The sequence below is a fragment of the Aquarana catesbeiana genome, linkage group LG03 (assembly GCF_042186555.1).
Source record: "Aquarana catesbeiana isolate 2022-GZ linkage group LG03, ASM4218655v1, whole genome shotgun sequence".
Lineage (NCBI taxonomy): Eukaryota > Metazoa > Chordata > Amphibia > Anura > Ranidae > Aquarana > Aquarana catesbeiana.
The window spans coordinates 194,107,289-194,126,989 of NC_133326.1; the positions used below are offsets into that span (position 1 = coordinate 194,107,289).

At 40.7% G+C, this 19,701-nt stretch overlaps 1 protein-coding gene across 4 annotated transcripts in view; it reads right to left on the minus strand.

The window, feature by feature from the left end:
* Positions 1-19,701, minus strand: part of LRRK2 (leucine rich repeat kinase 2) — a 546,702-nt gene that overhangs the window by 441,515 nt on the left and 85,486 nt on the right. For all 4 annotated transcript variants that reach the window (XM_073619682.1, XM_073619683.1, XM_073619681.1 and 1 more), the window contains exons 7-8: positions 18,228-18,362; positions 10,690-10,824 (exon numbers count right to left, since the gene is read on the minus strand). In XM_073619682.1, the coding sequence (XP_073475783.1) occupies positions 10,690-10,824; positions 18,228-18,362 (270 nt within the window). The remainder of the gene's footprint in view (positions 1-10,689; positions 10,825-18,227; positions 18,363-19,701) is intronic.

A 19,701-nucleotide genomic window follows, 5' to 3' on the forward strand; every position in this document is an offset into this window, starting at 1 on the left:
AAGAATTAGTACTGGGTGTGAATAGACTGTTGAACATTTTTAGCATTAAGATGTTTATTAATGTCAGGGATATTAGGTCTAAAGGGTGGTTCCAATTTTTGTAATTGTTTGGGATTTCTAACAGTTATTTTATACACTTTTACGCCACTTATAGTAATCTTTTTAAATTCTTTATTAACACTTTTGTGGTTTTTTTTTTTTTTGGTATGATATTTTTTTATTTTTATGTGTGTCCTTTCATACTTCTTTCTGCATAGTTAGAAGGCTTTTATGGTTATCTCTGTAACAATACAGACAGTCTGTATGTATTTGGTTATCGATCAATTCACCATTAGACATGGAATATAAAAGCCTCTGAAAAATGGTAGCCGGAGAGTTTCCTGAGGAAGCCAGAGTGATCGTCACCATCATCATATAGCCTGGTATCCCTTTGATAAGGTTTTATTAAACAGAGAATTCAATGAGAAGCTGATCTTGGCTTTCCTTGACTCTCCAGCCTAGAGGCTGAACATTCAACTCAGCTAATAGGGACAAAGTGTAAGTAATATTTAGACATGCTAAAAACCTTGAAGTTTTGAGCAAGCTGAAAAATGATGTGGCTGTGTGTGTTAACAGAAAATGGACCAAGGAAATGAGGTACCATTTGATCACATAGTACAAAGGGAAAAGGCAATGCTTTAACCACTTTAGCCCCGGAAGGATTTACCCCCTTCCTGACCAGAGGATTTTTTTGCGATTCGGCACTGCGTCGCTTTAGCTGACAATTCCGCGGTCGTGCGACGCTGTACCCAAACAAAATTGACTTCTTTCTTTTGGTGGTATTTGATCACCTCTGCGGTTTTTAGTTTTTGTGCGATAAATGTTTTTTACTTCTTGCTATAATAAACATCCCCAAAAAAATATATAAAAAACACACAAATAACTTCCACAGGTTAGGCAGATATGTTTTCTTTTACATATTTTTGGTAAAAAAAAAAAAAAAACGCAATAAGCGTATATTGATTGGTTTGCGTAAAAGTTATAGCGTCTACAAAATAGGGGATAGATTTATGGCATTTTTATTATTAATTTTTTTTTACTAGTAATGGCGGCGATCTGCAGTTTTTATCATGACTGCGACATTACGGCAGACAGATCGGACACTTTTGACACTACTTTGGGATCAATGACATTTATACAGTGATCAGAGCTAAAAATAGCCACTGATTACTTTATAAATGTCACTGGCAGGGAAGGGGTTAGACACTAGGGGGCGATCAAGGGGTTAAGTGTGTTCCCTCAGTGTGTTCTAACTGTAGGATGGGCTCACTGCAACATGACAGAGATCACTGCTCCCAATGACAGGGAGCAGTAGCTCCCTGTCATGTTGCTAGGCAGAACAGGGAAATCCCTAGTTTACATAGGCATCTCCCCGCTCTGCCTCTCCTCACCACAATCGTGGCCCGCCGGTGAACATCGAGTTTGCGGGACCCACGGGCACGCACCGAGGGCGTGTGCCCGCTAGGCAGGAATTTCAAAGGAACGTACGGGTACACCCTTTTGCCCGCCCGTGCCATTCTGCCGATGTAAATCGGAGTGGGGCAGTCGGCATGTGGTTAAACTGTACAGAGACATAAAAGTCATTTAATGTCTCCTTATTACTTCAGCCATTTTATTTTCTACACAAAAAACAATCTCCTAACTGAAAAACTGAAGGCCTACAATTTTAACAAATTACTAATGTCATAAAAACAAATTACCAACTGCTATATTATTGTAAGCAGTCTGTGCTGAAGAGTAACTCCTGATTTCTGAAAAACAAAGATTTCTAAAACCAGATCTTTTTGGATTATCACGAAATACCTTGTAGAATGTTTTAATTTGCTAGTTAAATTTACTAGTTACCTTTTAAAAGAGAAAATAAACAAAGCAAAGCATGTAATAGAATAGGGGTTAACCCACCGTTTACCAGTGTGCAGCACATAGGTTGTTTGCTTTGATAACTTCCATTTCTCCAGTGGACTGCCAGCAGCACAGTGCTGGGCGGTCAAGACTCACAATTATTGGCCCATTCAGTGGTTTAACGCCTTTGGTCCAACTGTGACTGTTCTGTGTACTTTGAAAAACTCTGGAGGACAGAGCTGCAGATAAAACAGGTACAACTCATGTGGGAGGATTTTCTTCATTACTGTGCATCACCTAAGGCTAGTCACTTCAGTGGGCTAATGTAAAGGTTTATTATCACTTTAACATAATGACAGAGCTGGATCAAAGTGGCAGGGGCACAGCAGATGTCAATGACATTTAGGTTATGCTTGTGTAGATATCATTTGTTCTATTTAGGTTAACACCAAATGTTTAACCACTTAAAGACCAGCCTCGTTTTGGAATTTAGGTGTTTACATTTTTTTGCTAGAAAATTACTTAGAACCCCAAACGTTAGATATTTTGTTTTTTCTAACACCCTAGAGAATAAAATGGTGGTCATTGCAATACTTTTTTTCACACCGTATTTGCGCAGCGGTCTTACAAGCGCGCTTTTTTTGGAAAAAATTCACTTTTTTTAATAAAAAAAATAAAACAGTAAAGTTAGCCCAATTTTTTTTGTATTGTGAAAGATAATGTTACACCGAGTAAATTGATACCCAACATGTCACGCTTCAAAATTGCGCCCACTCGTGGAATGGCATCAAACTTTTACCCTCAAAAATCTCCATAGGCGACGTTTAAAAAAAATTCTACAGGTTGCATGTTTTGCGTTACAGAGGAGGTCTAGGGTTAGAATTATTGCTCTCACTCTAACGATCGTGGCGATACCTCACATGTGTGGTTTGACCACCGTTTTCATATGCGGGCGCTACTCATGTATGCATTTGCTTCTGCGCGCGAGCGATTTTTTAAAAAATGACATTGAAAAAATGTGCCTTTAAGACGTATGGGTGGAAGTGACGTTTTGATGTGGCTTCCGCCCTGCAATGTTATGGAGACGGGTGGGCGCCATCTTCCCCTCACTCGTCTCCATGCACAGCTAGGGAAAGGACACGATCGCCTCCGCCGCTGCCGACAGCTCCGGTAAGCGGCAGGAAGGGGGGCCCCTCTCCCGCCACCGATAAAAGTGATCTCGCTGCGAATCCACCGCAGAGACCACTTTTACCTTGTAGCCGAACGCCGGCTAAAAACGGGGATACTGGAGTTATGGCAGCTAGCTGCTGCCATAACAACGATATCCGCCGCCAAAGTTAGGACGTATATGTACAGGCGGCGGTCGGCAAGTGGTTAAATAAAAATAAATAAACAAACTAAGCCTTAAAACTCCAATGTACCCAAGCTTTAAAAATAAACCTTGATTGTGGAAAACCACTGCTGACTTCCAAATATGCTTGTTGCCTGTTGTGCTAACACAGTGGTTTCATTGCTTTCTGAGCCAGAACACATACACATGTTGGGAGCTCTGCCCTCTGACTTAACTGGCTGCATACTTACTTCAGCTAAGTGACTAGTAAAGCACTAAAGAGGGGGAAAGACATGTACCAGCATTTTCATAAGGAACATACTTTAGAAAGTAGACTGATTTCTCTTATTTAAAGGATAATGTGATTTGTGAATATTGCATTTGCAATAAAAATCCACTGTGTTTAGGATAAGTTATCCAATTATTTGCAATTTTTAAAAGTTGTAAATTCCTTCTCTGTATGTGCACCATTTGGCTGGGGTATGCCCCAATGGCCCTGTTTTGTACCTCTACAGTAAAAAAAAATTTCAATAAAAAGAATTTACAAAAAAAAAAAAAAAAACAAAAAAAAAAAAACACATGATAAAACTAGTAGGAACGCTTTGCAGAAAATGTGATCATATACACAAAAGTGAGTACACCCCTCACATTCTTGTAAATATTTTATTATATCTTATTATATCAGGTGACAACACTGAAGAAATTACACTTTGCTACAACATAAAGTAGTGAGTGTACAGCTTGTATAACAGTGTACATTTGCTGTCTCCTAAAAATAACTCAACTCAAAACCATTAATGTCTAAACCGCTGGCAACAAAAGTGAGTACACCCCTAAGTGAAAATGGTTAAATTGGGCCCAAAGTGTCAATATTTTGCATGGCCACCGTTATGGCAAAGAACTCTCTGAGGATCTGAAAAAAAGAATTGTTTGCTCTATTTAAAGATGGCCTAGGCTATAAGAAGATTGCCAAGACCCTGAAACTGAGCTGCAGCATGGTGGCCAAGACCATACATTGGTTTAACAGGATAGGTTCCACTCAGAACAGGCCTCGCCATGGTCAACCAAAGAAGTTGAGTGCACATGCTCAGCGTCATATCCAGAGGTTGTCTTTGGCAAATAGACATATGAGTGCTGCCAGCATTGCTGCAGAGGTTGAAGGGGTGGGGGGTCAGATTGTCAGTGCTCAGACCATACGCCGCACACTGCATCAAATTGGTCTGCATGACTGTCGTCCCAGAAGGAAGCCTCTTCTAAAGATGATGCACAAGAAAGCCCGCAAACAGTTTGCTGAAGATAAGCTGACTAAGGACATGGATTACTGGAACCATGTCCTGTGGTTTGATGAGACCAAGATAAACTTATTTGGTTCAGATGGTGTCAAGCGTGTGTGGCGGCAACCAGGTGAGGAGTAAAAAGTCAAGCATGGTGGTGGGAGTGTCATGGTCTGGGGCTGCATGAGTGCTTCCGACACTGGGGAGCCACAGTGCATTGAGGGAACCAGCCAACATGTGCTGTGACATATTGAAGCAGAGCATGATCCCCTCCCTTCAGAGACTGGGCCGCAGGGCAGTATTCCAACATGATAACGACCCCAAACACACCTCCAAGACGACCACTGCCTTGCTAAAGAAGCTGAGGGTATAGGTGATGGACTGGCCAAGCATGTCTCCAGACCTAAACCCTATTGAGCATCTGTGGGGAAACCTCAAAAACGGAAGGTGGAGGAGCGCAAGGTCTCTAACATCCACCAGCTCCATGATATACTTTGGGCCCAATTTCGACATTTTCACTTAGGGGTGTACTCAGTTTTGTTGCCAGCGGTTTAGACATTAACGGCTGTATGTTGAGTTACTTTGAGGGGACAGAAAATGTACACTGTTATACAAGCTGTACACTCACTATTTTACATTGTAGCAAAGTGTAATTTCGTCAGTGTTGTCACATGAAAAGATATAATAAAATATTTACAAAAATGTGAGGGGTGTACACAATTCACAAAAGTTATGAATGCTCTTCTCAAAGAAAGTCCATTGAGAGGAGCAGTGACTATAAACTTGCACTAAGTAAAGTAACAGCAATGCTGTACTGCTAAGCAGAAAACGCAACTTGAATATGCGGAAAACTAAATACAGCTGCCACGCGTAATCACATAAACGATTAAAAAAAGGACATAATTAAAGAAGGAATATTCATGCATATATATATATATAGTACGCATGAACATTTAAAGGCTTATACTCCAACTTAAAATTTGTATAATAAAGTATATTTTAATTTTTTAGTAAATTTCAATATGCCATATTATACAGTATATGGTTTGTATGTGACTAGGTGCTCCTTAAGGGCCAATTTCACATATTGGACCATGTTACACCCATATTTAGGTGCAAATAGGACTCCCCCTTACCCCCAAACTTTCCCCCACCCTCAAACAGCCCCCTCACAGACAGTGTGCGTGGGGTTCTTCTCAGCTGCAGCAGCTGTCAGATTTGAAATCAGCATAGCTTTACAATATTCATTCACAGAGATCTGTGAATGAATGAACTGCAAGTCCCAACTGCCAACGTGGCAGAGGGACTTGTAGTTCTCAATGGAACACGAGTGCGGTCATAACTAGTAGTCCACTGACACTTGCTGCACATCTCTTACTGAAAGTCTGTACCTTGGTATGTACAGATATCTGGAGGAAAGAGTCTGCAGGAGACTGGCATTGCACCTACAATTCACTGGTCGTGGTTACAATGCTTGGCAGGCTGATTTGCAAACCGGAGTACGTAATATAGAGGTGACAGCAGGGAGTTTTACACCCACTTCCAGTGGGTGTATATCTGACAAGCTGACTGCTGGCTGTCAGATGGCAGTAATCCGGCAGCTTGTTGATAGGACGTTTTTATACGTACAGCGATCAGCAAGTAGTTAGTCATGGTATACTACAGCAACACATTTTCTAGGAATATAAAGATTACTTCTTTTGAAAGTAGAAACCTCAACATACTGTATCTTGAAAAAAGACAAAAACACAAAACACTCACATTTTATCCCTGATGTTTTTACATGATGGGCTTCTGAAATTCTCATAACTGCAGGACTGTATATTATAGATATATGATACATTGCAAGCTCAGCCATCCTAGATTACTACCACTTCCTAGACCTTGTAGACCTCCACGGATTTTTCCTGTGCCCGATAACTACAATCATTGTCCCTGTTCTACACAGGGTCATTCCTCTACCAAGCCAAAAACTCCAGCAAATAAGAAAGCTAAAAAGAAAATTGATAACAGTAACCTCTCCTCCGCCCCTATATCCATTTCAGTTCTGACAATGTTACATTGGGAACAAATACTGATTCCAGTTCCTTGTTGCCGGCTTTAGATTTTGGTATTTCAAATCTAAACATCATATCCTTAACCCCCATAGTACTACCAAAGAATAATACTACCCAACCCAGTACTACTTTGGCTACAGTAGTTTTATCACCCTCTAAAGACCAGCCCAGCCCAACTCCAGCTGATGAACCATCGCTTTCCTCTTCCTCTTTTTTAGTGGTCACCCCCCTAGCCTGCCCAAAAAGAAAGCTCACCGAAGAGGCAGAAGAGCGGGGAGATGACGATACAAAAAGGAGAGAGAAGGTCCGCAGACTATAAAAATCTTTAAGCTTTCTGATCATGCCCTGTCCATGCCCGAACGGTCACTGTTGGCACATGGTCTCACCTCCTAATCCATTCACTCTTTTCCTTGACCTAAATCGATTATATAAACATTTAATGGCAATGTTTCTAACATCCAAGCTATCAAAAAATGCAGTACCAATTTAGAAAGTGAAACCAGCACCCCGGAGCCCAATACAGTAATGGAAGACCCCTCTGTCCTTGGGCCATCAGAATTGAGGGCCTTAGACCAGTTAGAGGATCTATATACTGAGGACCTGGATGATTTTGCAGAATCACTAACCCAACATTTATCACCTTCTTCACCCATCCAACATACTAAATTCAGACCAAAATCCATATTTGACCCCACATTTACTAAAAGTCCATATGTCCAATGTTTTTATCAGGTTGTCTATACTGACATTATACGTTTGTGTCAACAGTCTACCACACACACGCATTCGTCATCCAATTTGACCACTGCAGAATGCACAGCCCTTAAAGATCTCACCGACAACAGACATCTTGTCATTAGGTTAGCAGATAGAGGGGGAGGGATTGTAGCTCAAAATCGCATAGACTACCAGTCAGAATCAACTCGGCTTCTATCAGATAGTTCAACATATCACAAACTCTCTAGACACCCATTACCTATATTTACTAATGAAGCACATGAACTAGTCAACAGAGCCGCAGCAGATGGCATAGTTACAGCATCTGAGGCTGCATTCCTCAAACATGCCTTATTTTTATCATCTCCCAAAGATACACAAAGATTCCCCACACCCTCCTGGTAGACCTATAGTTGCAGCCATGGAAAGTATTACTTTATATATACTATATACTATATATATATACACACATATATACACACACACATATATATATATATATATATCACTTTCTGCAACCCATGGTACAAAATTTGCCCTCGTATATCAAAGACAGTATCCATCTCCTCAATATGTTACAGCATTAATCTTGGCAGCCCACATATCGTTGGCTCTCATTAGATGTTGTTCTCTTTGTACACGTCTATTCAAGCTGTACAGCATTATCTCAATAACGAACCACTACTTAATCCACGTCAGATACAATTTTTGTTGGAAACTTTAGAATACTGTCACACACACACACGTACTTTGAATCTAACGGAGATTTTTATTTCCAGACCCAAGGCACAGCTATGGAGGCAAATTTTACCCCAGCTATGCAAACCTTACTATGGGCTTTTGGGAGCACCAATATATACAGTAAACAACCCATATGCGTCCCATATCGTTTTTTTTACAGACGCTTCGATAAAGGGGTCAGAATTTGGGATGGTCCAGAGTCCTCCATTCCCACATTTATACAGCATTGCAATAATAACACCATGGGTCTATCATTTACTTCGGTCTCTGACAGTAATAAACTTGACTTTTTGGATCTGGAAATATTACATCATGATAACACAATTTGTGCACAAAACTACATCAAACCAACTTCAGGTAACTCCTATTTACATTCCAACAATTGTCATCATCCACGATGGGTAAAAAAACATCCCCAAAGGCCAATTTTGTCGTCTTAAACACAATTGCACTAGAGTACAGGATTATAATACCCATGGCCATATATTGAAAACTAAATTTAGAGAAAGGGGTTACTCGGATGATATTGTTGAGGATGCTTTTCAACATGATCTTCATGAAAATGTTGTGACCGTGAGAGAAGTTACAGAGGATAATACACAACCTGTTTGATTCGTCACACGATTTAACAATAGATTCAGGAAATGGAAACGATATGTGCCAAACATTGGCCTATTTCGAGTGAGGATCCCCATTTAAAATCCACCCTAAGTTTTCGATCACTAGTTACTTATAGACCAGCAAAAAATATAAAAGCTCAAATAGCTCCAAGCAAAATAAGACTACTACGTCCTAGTGCCAGCATTCCCTGTACCTTTTTTAACATCAAAGGGATGTACCAGTGTGAAAAACCCTTATGCCTCACATGTGCCCATATAACACATAGGCAAAAAGAATTTCTTCACAAAGGGAAACAGTACATCATACCAGATTTTTTTAATTGTGGATCCAAATACGTAGTATATTGCCTTACATGCCCTTGCGGTCTACTTTACGTAGGTCGCACCATACGCACACTCTGTAAGCTTTTTGGAGAGCATCGTAATCTTGTCGAAAAGGGCATAGACAAGCATAGTGTACCAAGACATTTTAAAGAATCCCATAAACAGTCATCCTCAGGATTACGTGTCTGGGTGATTAAAGCTTATCCCCAACACATTCCCCACTGTGGAGCGGTTACAGACGATTATGTGAGAGAGAGAGAATTATTGGATATACACATTACATACTTTATCGCCTGGAGGCTTCATTGAAATTAACATTTTATTATAATATTTACTGTAATATGTTGTAGTCCTTTGCTGAATCTTTTTTGTTTGAGTTTTTTTATTAGAATTTTTATTAGAATCTTTTACCACAATTTTCTACCATGATTCTAACCCGACCTTAGAGTGATGGATATGTGGTTCTAACACTTGCGTTATTAATCAATGTAAGATCCCAGTGCAACAAAATATAGAAAAATTATTATTACCCATATGTGGTAAAGAGCTTTTTCTTATAAATAATTGCCAATACTAAATATCCCCATCCCTATTACCTGTTTCCTCTATCTCACCTATGCTATTCCTATTTTAACTAGGAGATATGAAAAGTGTTTCTATGTCCAGTTTATTCAATTTTACCCCCATGCCCCACATTCCTTACCCACCTTTTTTAGCATCATCTATTATTATGGGTTTATTTAATGGACTGAATCAATTGACAAACAACCACCTACTAATATCACTAAAATACCCCCCCCTTTTTATTTTATAGATATTTTACAAATATATTATAAATATATGATAATATAACTTAATATAATATAGTTTAGTAGTCATACTTATGTATTTATTATATAAACTTTTAAATCATCCATTATTATAATTTTCTTATAGATATAGTGTCATGATCCCACCGGTCGCCTGTTGTATGGTATTGTAGTAGGTTAAGTAGTAATAGATACCACCATATTACAGCCGCGCTATTATGCAGGTTTGTTTCAAGTTTTAAACTTTAAATAATAATGCTACTACGTCATGCAATATGCTATGCTAACATGCCTTTTTTTAATAATTTTTTAATGATATTGTGACTACATAGTGGTGCCGAGTTTCATCCTTGTTTTTTAAAATATTATTGCCATGTCTTTTAGTATATTTAGTATAACTAATATTGCCATGCTATTAAGCCTGGTTCCACCTATTTCTTACACCAAGATGGCCACCAGCGAAGCCTGACGAAGGAGCATGCATGCCTTTGAACGGGAAGCACCGCCCGCCGACCCCGTTCCCAGAAGTGACGACATCATGAAGCATTACCGATACACGCTCCAGCCTTCCGGAAGTGATGTTGATGTGAGCATACAATGCAACTGGATAGATGCTGGACACCTGATGGCTTCCACCAGCCAGTGACGCACCATTCGGAGACTATGAGGATGAAACCTGTATTACATATACCCATGCTGGAAATTATCGCTCTCTTGAGAGTGTTTTTAATCTTACCCATTATAAATTAAAAAGTTTAAAAACTTGCTGCATTTAGAGGGCGCCATTCTTTGTCCTTTACTTTGTATATCACAGACTTTTATGCTTTGTTCTGCAGCCTGTATGTGGACAAAATGACCATCTTCCTTTAAAGTTTAAATGTATTAAGGAGCTCAAAACAAACCGATATAATACCAGTGGATATGCCGGTAACTTACAGGGTCCAGCCAATGGAAGCAGTACATGCAAAGCTGGCAAAGTAACACATTCTGTATCCTTAAATTCTGCCAGCACTTTCAAGATTATTAAATGATCTTTGCTCTCAACAAACTCTGTCAGTTGTTCATCTGTAACTGATGAAAAAAATGAAAACAAGATATAAATATTGCAGGTCAACCAAATAAAAAGATGAATTTCTTACATCTAGTATATTTCTAAACACTGCAAACGGATATGACATACAGCCAATCTACCTGTAAATGTTACTCTCTCTCTAATCTTAGACCAAATGTTTAAAAGGGCAATTCCATTTCTATATATAATTCCTTGTCATAACTTGATACATTGAGGGGAATTAAAGCTTTCTGCACCAGTATAATAACCCAGGAAACTGGTGCGAGCAGCTTGCACCACATTAAAGGAGCTGTAAAAGGCAGAAGGTTTTTTATCTTAATGCATTCTAAGCATGAAGATTAAAAAAACTTCTGTGTGTAGCAGCACCCCCCAATTACCTACCTGAGCTCCTTCACTCTGCAGCAATGTCCACGATCCCCTCAGCCATCCAGTACATTCCTCCTGATTGGCTGAGAGAGCAGAGGCGCTTTTGGCTCCCACGGCTTTCAATCAAAGTCAGTCAGCCAATCAGGGGAGAGAGGGGCGGGGCCAGGTTGGGGCTCAGTGCCTGAATGGATACACGGAGCTCTGAATCAGCTTGGGCGACAACCTGTAGCAATCTGCTGGTTGAGGGGCACTCAAAGGAGGGAGGGACTAGGAACAGCAAAGAGGGACCCGAGAAGAGGAGGATCCGGGCTGCTCTGTACAAAACCAAATGCACAGAGCAGGTAAGCATAACATATTTGTTATTTAACCACCTCCTAGCCAAAGGCGAAAGACGGCTACAGCGCAGACCTAATTTGCCGGGAGGGTGTCCATAGACGTCCTCCCGTGCTCGAGCGGACTGCGCACCCCCTGCAGGTCTTGCGCAGCGTGCTCTGTGGTCAGCGAGTATGAGACTCGGCTGATCACAGATCGGAGTAAGGGGTCAATCCTGACCCCTTACTACGTGATCAGCTGTCAGCCAATGACAGCTGATCTTGTGATGTAAACAGAGCCGGTAATCGGCTATTTTTTCTCCTCACGCTGGTAGCGCGAGGAGAAAAAAAAAAAGCCGATCACCGGCGGATGTGAGAGGGACATCAGTCCCCACCTGGAGAGCCTCCATAGAGGCTTCTCTGCCACCTACCAGTGCCACCTATCAGTGCCCACAGTGTCACCAATCAGTGCCTCATCACCAGTGCTGCCCATCAGTGCCTCATCACCAGTGCTGCCCATCAGTGCCTCATCACCAGTGCTGCCCATCAGTGCCACCTACCAGTGCCCATCAGTGCCACCTACCAGTGCCCATCAGTGCCACCTACCAGTGCCCATCAGTGCCACCTACCAGTGCCCATCAGTGCCACCTACCAGTGCCTACCAGTGTCGCCGTATCTGTGCCTACCAGTGTCGCCGTATCTGTGCCTACCAGTGTCGCCGTATCTGTGCCTATCAGTGTCGCCGTATCTGTGCCTATCAGTGTCGCCGTATCTGTGCCTATCAGTGTCGCCGTATCTGTGCCTATCAGTGTCGCCGTATCTGTGCCTATCAGTGTCGCCGTATCTGTGCCTATCAGTGTCGCCGTATCTGTGCCTATCAGTGTCGCCGTATCTGTGCCTATCAGTGTCGCCGTATCTGTGCCTATCAGTGTCGCCGTATCTGTGCCTACCAGTGTCGCCGTATCTGTGCCTACCAGTGTCGCCGTATCTGTGCCCATCAGTGTCGCCGTATCTGTGCCTATCAGTGTCGCCGTATCTGTGCCTATCAATGTCGCCGTATCTGTGCCGCCTCATCAGCGAATATCAATGAAGGAGAAAAATTACCCATTTGCAAAATTCTATAACAAACTATGAAAGGTTTTTGTTTTTTTTTTTTCAAAAATTTCTCCGCGCAATTGTCAAAGTGTGACAGCGCTGAAAGCTAAAAATTGGTCTGGGCAGGAGGGGGGTTTAAGTGCCCAGTAAGCAAGTAGTATTTGTGGCACCCATGCCAGTTTTATTATTTCAGAGATAAATAGAAACTTGCATAGGTTCAGAGCACAATTAACAAAGGGATCACAGCAATTTCAATATAGCGCAAATTGCATACAGTGCCTTGAAAAATGATTCATACCCCTTGAAATTTTCCACATTTTGTCATGTTACAAATAAAAATGTAAATGTATTTTATTGGGATTTTAGGTGATAGATCAAACACAAAGTGGCACAGAATTGTGAAGCGGAAGGAAAAATTATAAATGGTTTCAAAATTTTTTACAAAAAAATATCTGAAGAGTGTGGCGTGCATTTGTGCTCAGTCAATGCTTTGTGGAACCACCTTTCGCTGCAATAACAGCTGTTTTTTTGGGGATGTCTCTACCAGCTTTGCACATCTAGAGAGTGAAATGTTTCCCCATTCTTCATTGCAAAAATAGATTAAGCTCTGTCAGATTGGATTGAAAGCATCTGTGAACAGCAATTTTCAAGTCTTGCCACAAATTCTCAATTGGATTAGGTCCAGATTTAGGTCTGGACTTTGACTGGGCCATTCTAACACATGAATATGCTTTGGTCTAAACTATTTCATTGTAGCTCTGACTGTATGTTTAGGGTCGTTGTCCTGCTGGAAGGTGAATCTCCACCCCAGTCTCAAGTCTTTTGCAGACTAATGGATTTTCTTCTAAGATTGCCCTGTATTTGGCTCCATCCATCATCCCATCAACTCTGACCAGCTTCCCTGTCCCTACTGAAAAAAAGCATCCCCACAACATGATGCTGCTCCCAACATGTTTCACGGTGGGGGATGGTGTGTTCAGGGTGATGTGCAGTGTCCGTTTTCTGCCACACATAGCGTTTTGCTTTTAGGCCAAAGTTTAACTTTGGTCTCATCTGACCAGAGCACCTTCCTCCACAGGTATGCTGTGCCCAACACATGGCTTCTCGCAAACTGCAAACGGGACTTCTTATGGCTTTCTTTCAAATATGGCTTTCTTCTTGCCACTCTTTCATAAAGGCCACATTTGTGGAGTGCACGACTAATAGTTGTCCTATGGACAGATTCTCCCACCTGAGCTGTGGATCTTTGCAGATCCTCCAGAGTTATCATGGGCCTCTTGGCTGCTTCTCTGATTAATGCTCTCCTTGCCCGGCCTGTCAGTTTAGGTGGATGGCCATGTCTTTGTAGGTTTGCAGTTGTGCCATAGTCTTTCCATTTTTGGATGATGAACAGTGCTCCGTGAGATGTTCAAAGCTTGGGATATTTTTTTAAATTAAAACCCTGCTTTAAACTTCTCCACAACTTTATCCCTGACCCGTCTGGTGTTCATTGGCTTTCATGATGCGGGTTCTTTTACAAACCTCTGAGGGCTTCACAGAACAGCTGTATTTATACTGAGATTAAATTACACACAGGTGGACCATATTTACTAATTACGTGACTTCTGAAGGCAATCCAAGGCGGTTCCACTAGATATTAGTTAGGGGTATCAGAGTGAAGGGGGCTGAATACAAATGCATGCCAAACTTTTAAGATATTTGTAAACAAAAATTGAAAACCATTTATCATTTTCCTTCTAATTTACAATTATATGCCACTTTGTGTTGGTCTATCACAGTGGTGTTGAACCTTGGCACCCAAGATGTTTTGGAACTACATTTCCCATGATGCACAACTACACTGTAGAGTGAATGAGCATCATGGGAAATGTAGTCCCAAAACATCTGGGGTGCAAAGGTTCGCCATCACTGGTCTATCACATAAAATCCCAATAAAATACATATATGTTTTTGGTTGCAACATGACAAAATGTGGAAAATGTCAAGGGGTATGAATACTTTTTCAAGGCACCGTAGCACAAAGAAAACTGAACCGATCGCTCCCAATTAAACTGGCTTATGCCCTCTCACTGACAGGAGATTTCAAGGATACCAATCTATGCAGACAGTCTGAACAGTCTCTCACAGCAGCTTCTTGGAAAGGCAATTGCAGGTTGGATCCGTTCTCAAGCCAGCAACCCAAAAAGTATTTCTTATGGCATGTAATGTTTAATCAATCTCTTTAATACTGCCCTGATAAATATATATTTCACAAAAAATATGACATCTGTGACATCAGCCCTTCTTATTTGCTTAATTTTGCTCAGTAAAATACATTTTTAAAAGTTTTTTTATATATGCGTGATAAGGGCAAAAAATTGGATTTTTGTACTTACCTGTAATTCCATTTCTTGAAGTACATCACAGGACAGAGAGCAGGCTGTAATCATGACCATCTGGGTTACGCACCATTTATAGATGAATGGACACTGGCAGAAAAAAAAACAGAAGTCCTCCCCTATATAACCACTTCGATATAAGTAGTACTTCAGATTTGTAGCAAGCAATGAACTTCCAGAAAGAGGAGGAGGGACCTCTGTGTCCCATTATGTACTTCAAGAAATGGATTTTACAGGTAAGTACAAAAATTCAACTTTCTTGATCATAAATCACGGGACACAGAGCAGAACCGCCTGGATGATGAGGCACTAGCCACCGAAGCAGCAGACCCCTCTACAAGGCGGACACTTGCCCTTCTTTTTAAGCAGCAAAAGGGAACTCTTAACGCCAGAGATATTTTGGACATATTTGTCCAAGTCCAAATCCTCACCAAGCAGGCACTCTTTATGAAAAGGAAAGCCTGCCAACAACTTTTTACAGGGCAGCTCAGCAGACCAGCTTTTCAACCACCCTGCACATTTGAACTGACACCAGAGCCAAACGCAAAATCTGCTGCATGGAGTCCTTCAGGGTATCTATCGCAAAACACAAGATCCGAGGCACTTTTGTACATTCCTCACTAGTGTCCTCCACATGCACATGTACCTGGTTGTTTCTTATCAACTGCTTAACGCGATCCTTCCGGCTTTAGCCACAGTAGAGCCTGCTAAGGCAAAAGAATCTTTGAAAAGGGATCCCCGCCTTTTGTTGGCCGCCCCCCTAAAAACCTGGATATTCTCTAATGGACAACTTACATTTTTATTAATTCAGGAGACTAATGCATCCACTGCAGGCATACATGACACTTCTTTAAGAACTTCTCCTCCATAGAATAGAGAAGAGAAAATCTTTTTGGTGGTACAAACACCCTATCTGGGTGATCCCATTCCGCATAGAACATCTGTTCAAAAAGAGGATGCAAGGGAAAAGCCTGAGAACACTGTGGTGGACGCAGAGATCCTAAAGGAGAATTACTTAACTGCTGAACTTTCTGCCAGAGGCAATCTAAAATCAGAGCGAACCATTTTAGAAAGGGACTGCACTGGTATCTTCTGGGCTTGAGACACAGATAGTCCCTGAGCCTCCTCAGGCTCAGAATCCTCAGATAACGACCACCTGACCTTCCTGAAGTTCTACCCAGATGTCCTTCTCTTCAATATCCACCCATCCTTCCTCCACCGCCAGAGGGGGATCAGGTGAAGGGGATCTTTCCCTCTTTCTACCACTCTGAGCCATAGATACAATCATCCCAGCAATCTTTCCTTCCAGGCCCATCATACCGCACCCAAGTTATCCTTAGTAACACACGCTAAGGTTGACACGCTCGCAGTAAAAACAATGCCAAAACAAACGCAGTGGTTCAGATGCACCTGATGCTTCTGGTCTGTCAGGAGATGTGCACACAGAAGGATTATGACTAGAGTCCTCTAGACATGATGGTGGTGTACTTGTGCCCCTCCTGGCTGAGCTTCCCTCACTCGGCTTTCTGGAAGACATTACTGTCAAAATAGGGTTATATTAAATAGCCGCTCCTATCTTCCAAGCAAACAGACCAATGCAGCAATAATGCAAAGAACAGAAATGCAGGCTTCCAGCATCCACCCCCTTGTTAGTATTCATGTGGTCCAAGTCATTAGCCTCCACTGTGTCCCCTGTCCCTCCCTCAGCTGCCAAGCTGATCCCAGCTGCCTCCATAAGCCTTGTTGTTTAAGTAAAGGCTTCATATACCTAATGCATTTCCACTTCCGGCCCGTACTGTACATGCGTGTGGACCACATGCATGCCCCGCTCTCCCACCCCAGGCTCAAAGAAAAAAAAAAAAAAAAAAAAAAAAAAAGGACCAACCTTATAAAAAGGCACAAATCCAAGCTGCGGGTGAGAAAAAAAATTAATAAAAAAAGGGGACCACAAAGTTTATTTACACAAAAAAAGAAGAGCCCAAGAATGAGTGAGACCAATGTATCTAATGAGGCACATCACATATAGCCCAAAGAAAAAGAGCCACAACACATACCCTGCTCCTAGCAGACAAAATGAGGAGGACACCAGGCAGCCCAAAATTTCTTAAAGAGACCCTGCTAAAAGCAAATAATCACTTAACAATCCTGCCGCAGGATTGTCCTAAAGCAGGGATCTTCAACCATCATGGCAAGTTCCGTCACCAAGGACCCTCAAGGACGCTGTCCCCCTTGCTCTGGGGTCCATTTCCCTGGACCTGTACATCACCCCTACAAAAACACCTAGGTCAGTGCTGCACTGTGCAGGGTTCAGCGCTAAAAGTTCGCATTACAGGCAATCCCCACTGAATCTTCCATGATGTTCTAGCGGGGCCCAGGTACCATACATGTTAGCATCCCAGCTACAAAAATGGATCCGCCCCTTTGATCCCTACTGGATCCATTTCAGACCAGTGGTAATACCCTACAAAGATCACTCACCTTCAAGACCCTGGCAAAAAAAATGGAGTACTTCCTGTATCAGAGGAGTTATATATGAGAGGACTTCTTGGTCTGCCAGTGTCCAATAACCGATAGGTAGTGCATAGCCCAGATGGTCCTGATTATAGCCTGCTCTGTGTCTTGTGATGTACAATAACAAACAATACCTGTTCATACTGAGAAAAATCCAGGAAACATGAAGCCATATTAGGTAAATGATGTCACAAGCTTTCATGCCCACAGCTCATAAGCCCAGGAACAACAGCTGATTTTTAGATTTGGAACAAAGACAAGCTCATCCCTGACTATACTGTACATAGCAATTTGTTTTCCCCCCAGAGTGTTCCTGCCAGAGATGACAAGAGTCATCGCCGCCTCTCTTTACTGTCACTCAGAGTTTAGGAGATTAGTTTCCTTGTGAGCAGTGTGGTTGACCAAAAATGATGGCTCTCTACCACACTAGCCGAGCTACAGGCACTTTGTAGCCCTATGGGGAAAATGTTTCTGGTGAGAATTCTTGGTTTAAAGTATGCTGTTTAATTGAGTCAATGGATCACAAAAATAGCCCTCTTTTCAAGAGGGCTATAAATGACTGCCTTTTGGTGATATCAGTCAAGTCAAGTACTATTTTTTGCATGGCTTGTTCTCTTGCCCTTTTCAAATTATGGGTCTTTAGGAGTAGAAAGAAAACATTTATAATCCAGCGGATACTAGGCACACTGATATCATCTGCAAAAAAAATATATTTTTATACAGCAAAAAAGAAAAGCATACCTTTCACTAGAAGGAGGTATAATGCTTGACATCCATACATTTGAATTTCTTCTTTATCAAAGAACATTTTCATGGCATCAAATATAAGCATAAAAATGTCCGCATCATGATCCAAAACCAAAAAATGTATCACGTCTGTATAATGGAAAGGTATTTTAGAAGTCTGGACACAGAGCAATAACATACATTAACAATTAGAGGCAAAAACCTATTTCATGTAAGCAACAATAGTTTTTCTAAAATAAACCAAAAAATAAAAAAATAAACAAATCTCCACACATATTTAAAGGATGAATTACAAAAGAAATACAGCCAGGGGGAAGGGAGAGAGACTTTGAGGCATTAACCAACAATAGTATAAAAATTTTTTAAAAAATTAACGTTTTTATTGAAACGATATTTAAAAGACAGCGAGAAAAATGAATTAAAAAAAAATGATAATGTTACTGTGAATCTGCCATGAGGGCTGAAAAGCCCAGTGGTAACCCCTACGTGTTTCGCAGAGTCTTCTTCAAGGGTATTCTGATGAACAGAATAATAATGGATTCTATAAAATAACCAAATATAAGAAAAAAAGTGTATATACAGAACATGTGTAAGCATAAATAATTTCACATATCTTTTGAGTATTGATTTACAATCTGAATTGAAATGTCTTTTTAATTCATAGTATTTCAACACATTATTAGGCTCTTATCCCTTGTGCCATTCTGGGATATTTGGGCCCTCTGTTATGTCCTCTAGCGATGCTATAAGATGCTCAATCTTTTGCTGATTTTTTGTAAGTTGTAATTCTAAATCAATACTCAAAAGATATGCAAAATTATTTATGTTTGCACATGTTCTGTATATACACTTTTTTCTTGTATATGGTTATTTTATAGAACCCATTATTATTCTGTTCATCAGAAACCCCCTGAAGAAGACTCTGCAAGTTGAAACATGTAGGGGTTACCACTGGGCTTTTCAGCCCTCATGACAGATTCACAGCAACATTATCTAATTTTTTTCACTTATTGTTGAATATTGTTTGAATAAAAACTGTAATTTTTATACCATTGTTGTTGGTTAATGCCTCAAAGTCTGTCTTCCCCCCCCCCCCCCCATCCCATGGCTGTATTTCTTTGTAATTTATCATTGTGATTGGCATTTGACCAGTGAGTTTTTTTTTTAGGAATAGGCACATATATGTACATATATATATGTACATATATATATATATATATATATATATATATATATATATATATATATATATATATATATATATATATATATATACACATATACACATATACACACACACACACACACACATACAGACACTTTTTATGTTGTACATATAGTACACTGACATCCATCCCTTCCCTCAAGGAGCTAAGAATTTAACACACACTCACTTTTTTATACACATCAACATTAGCCAGTTGGCCCCTTTAAAAAATAAATGCTGTATTTTTTTTTTTTTTAGTAC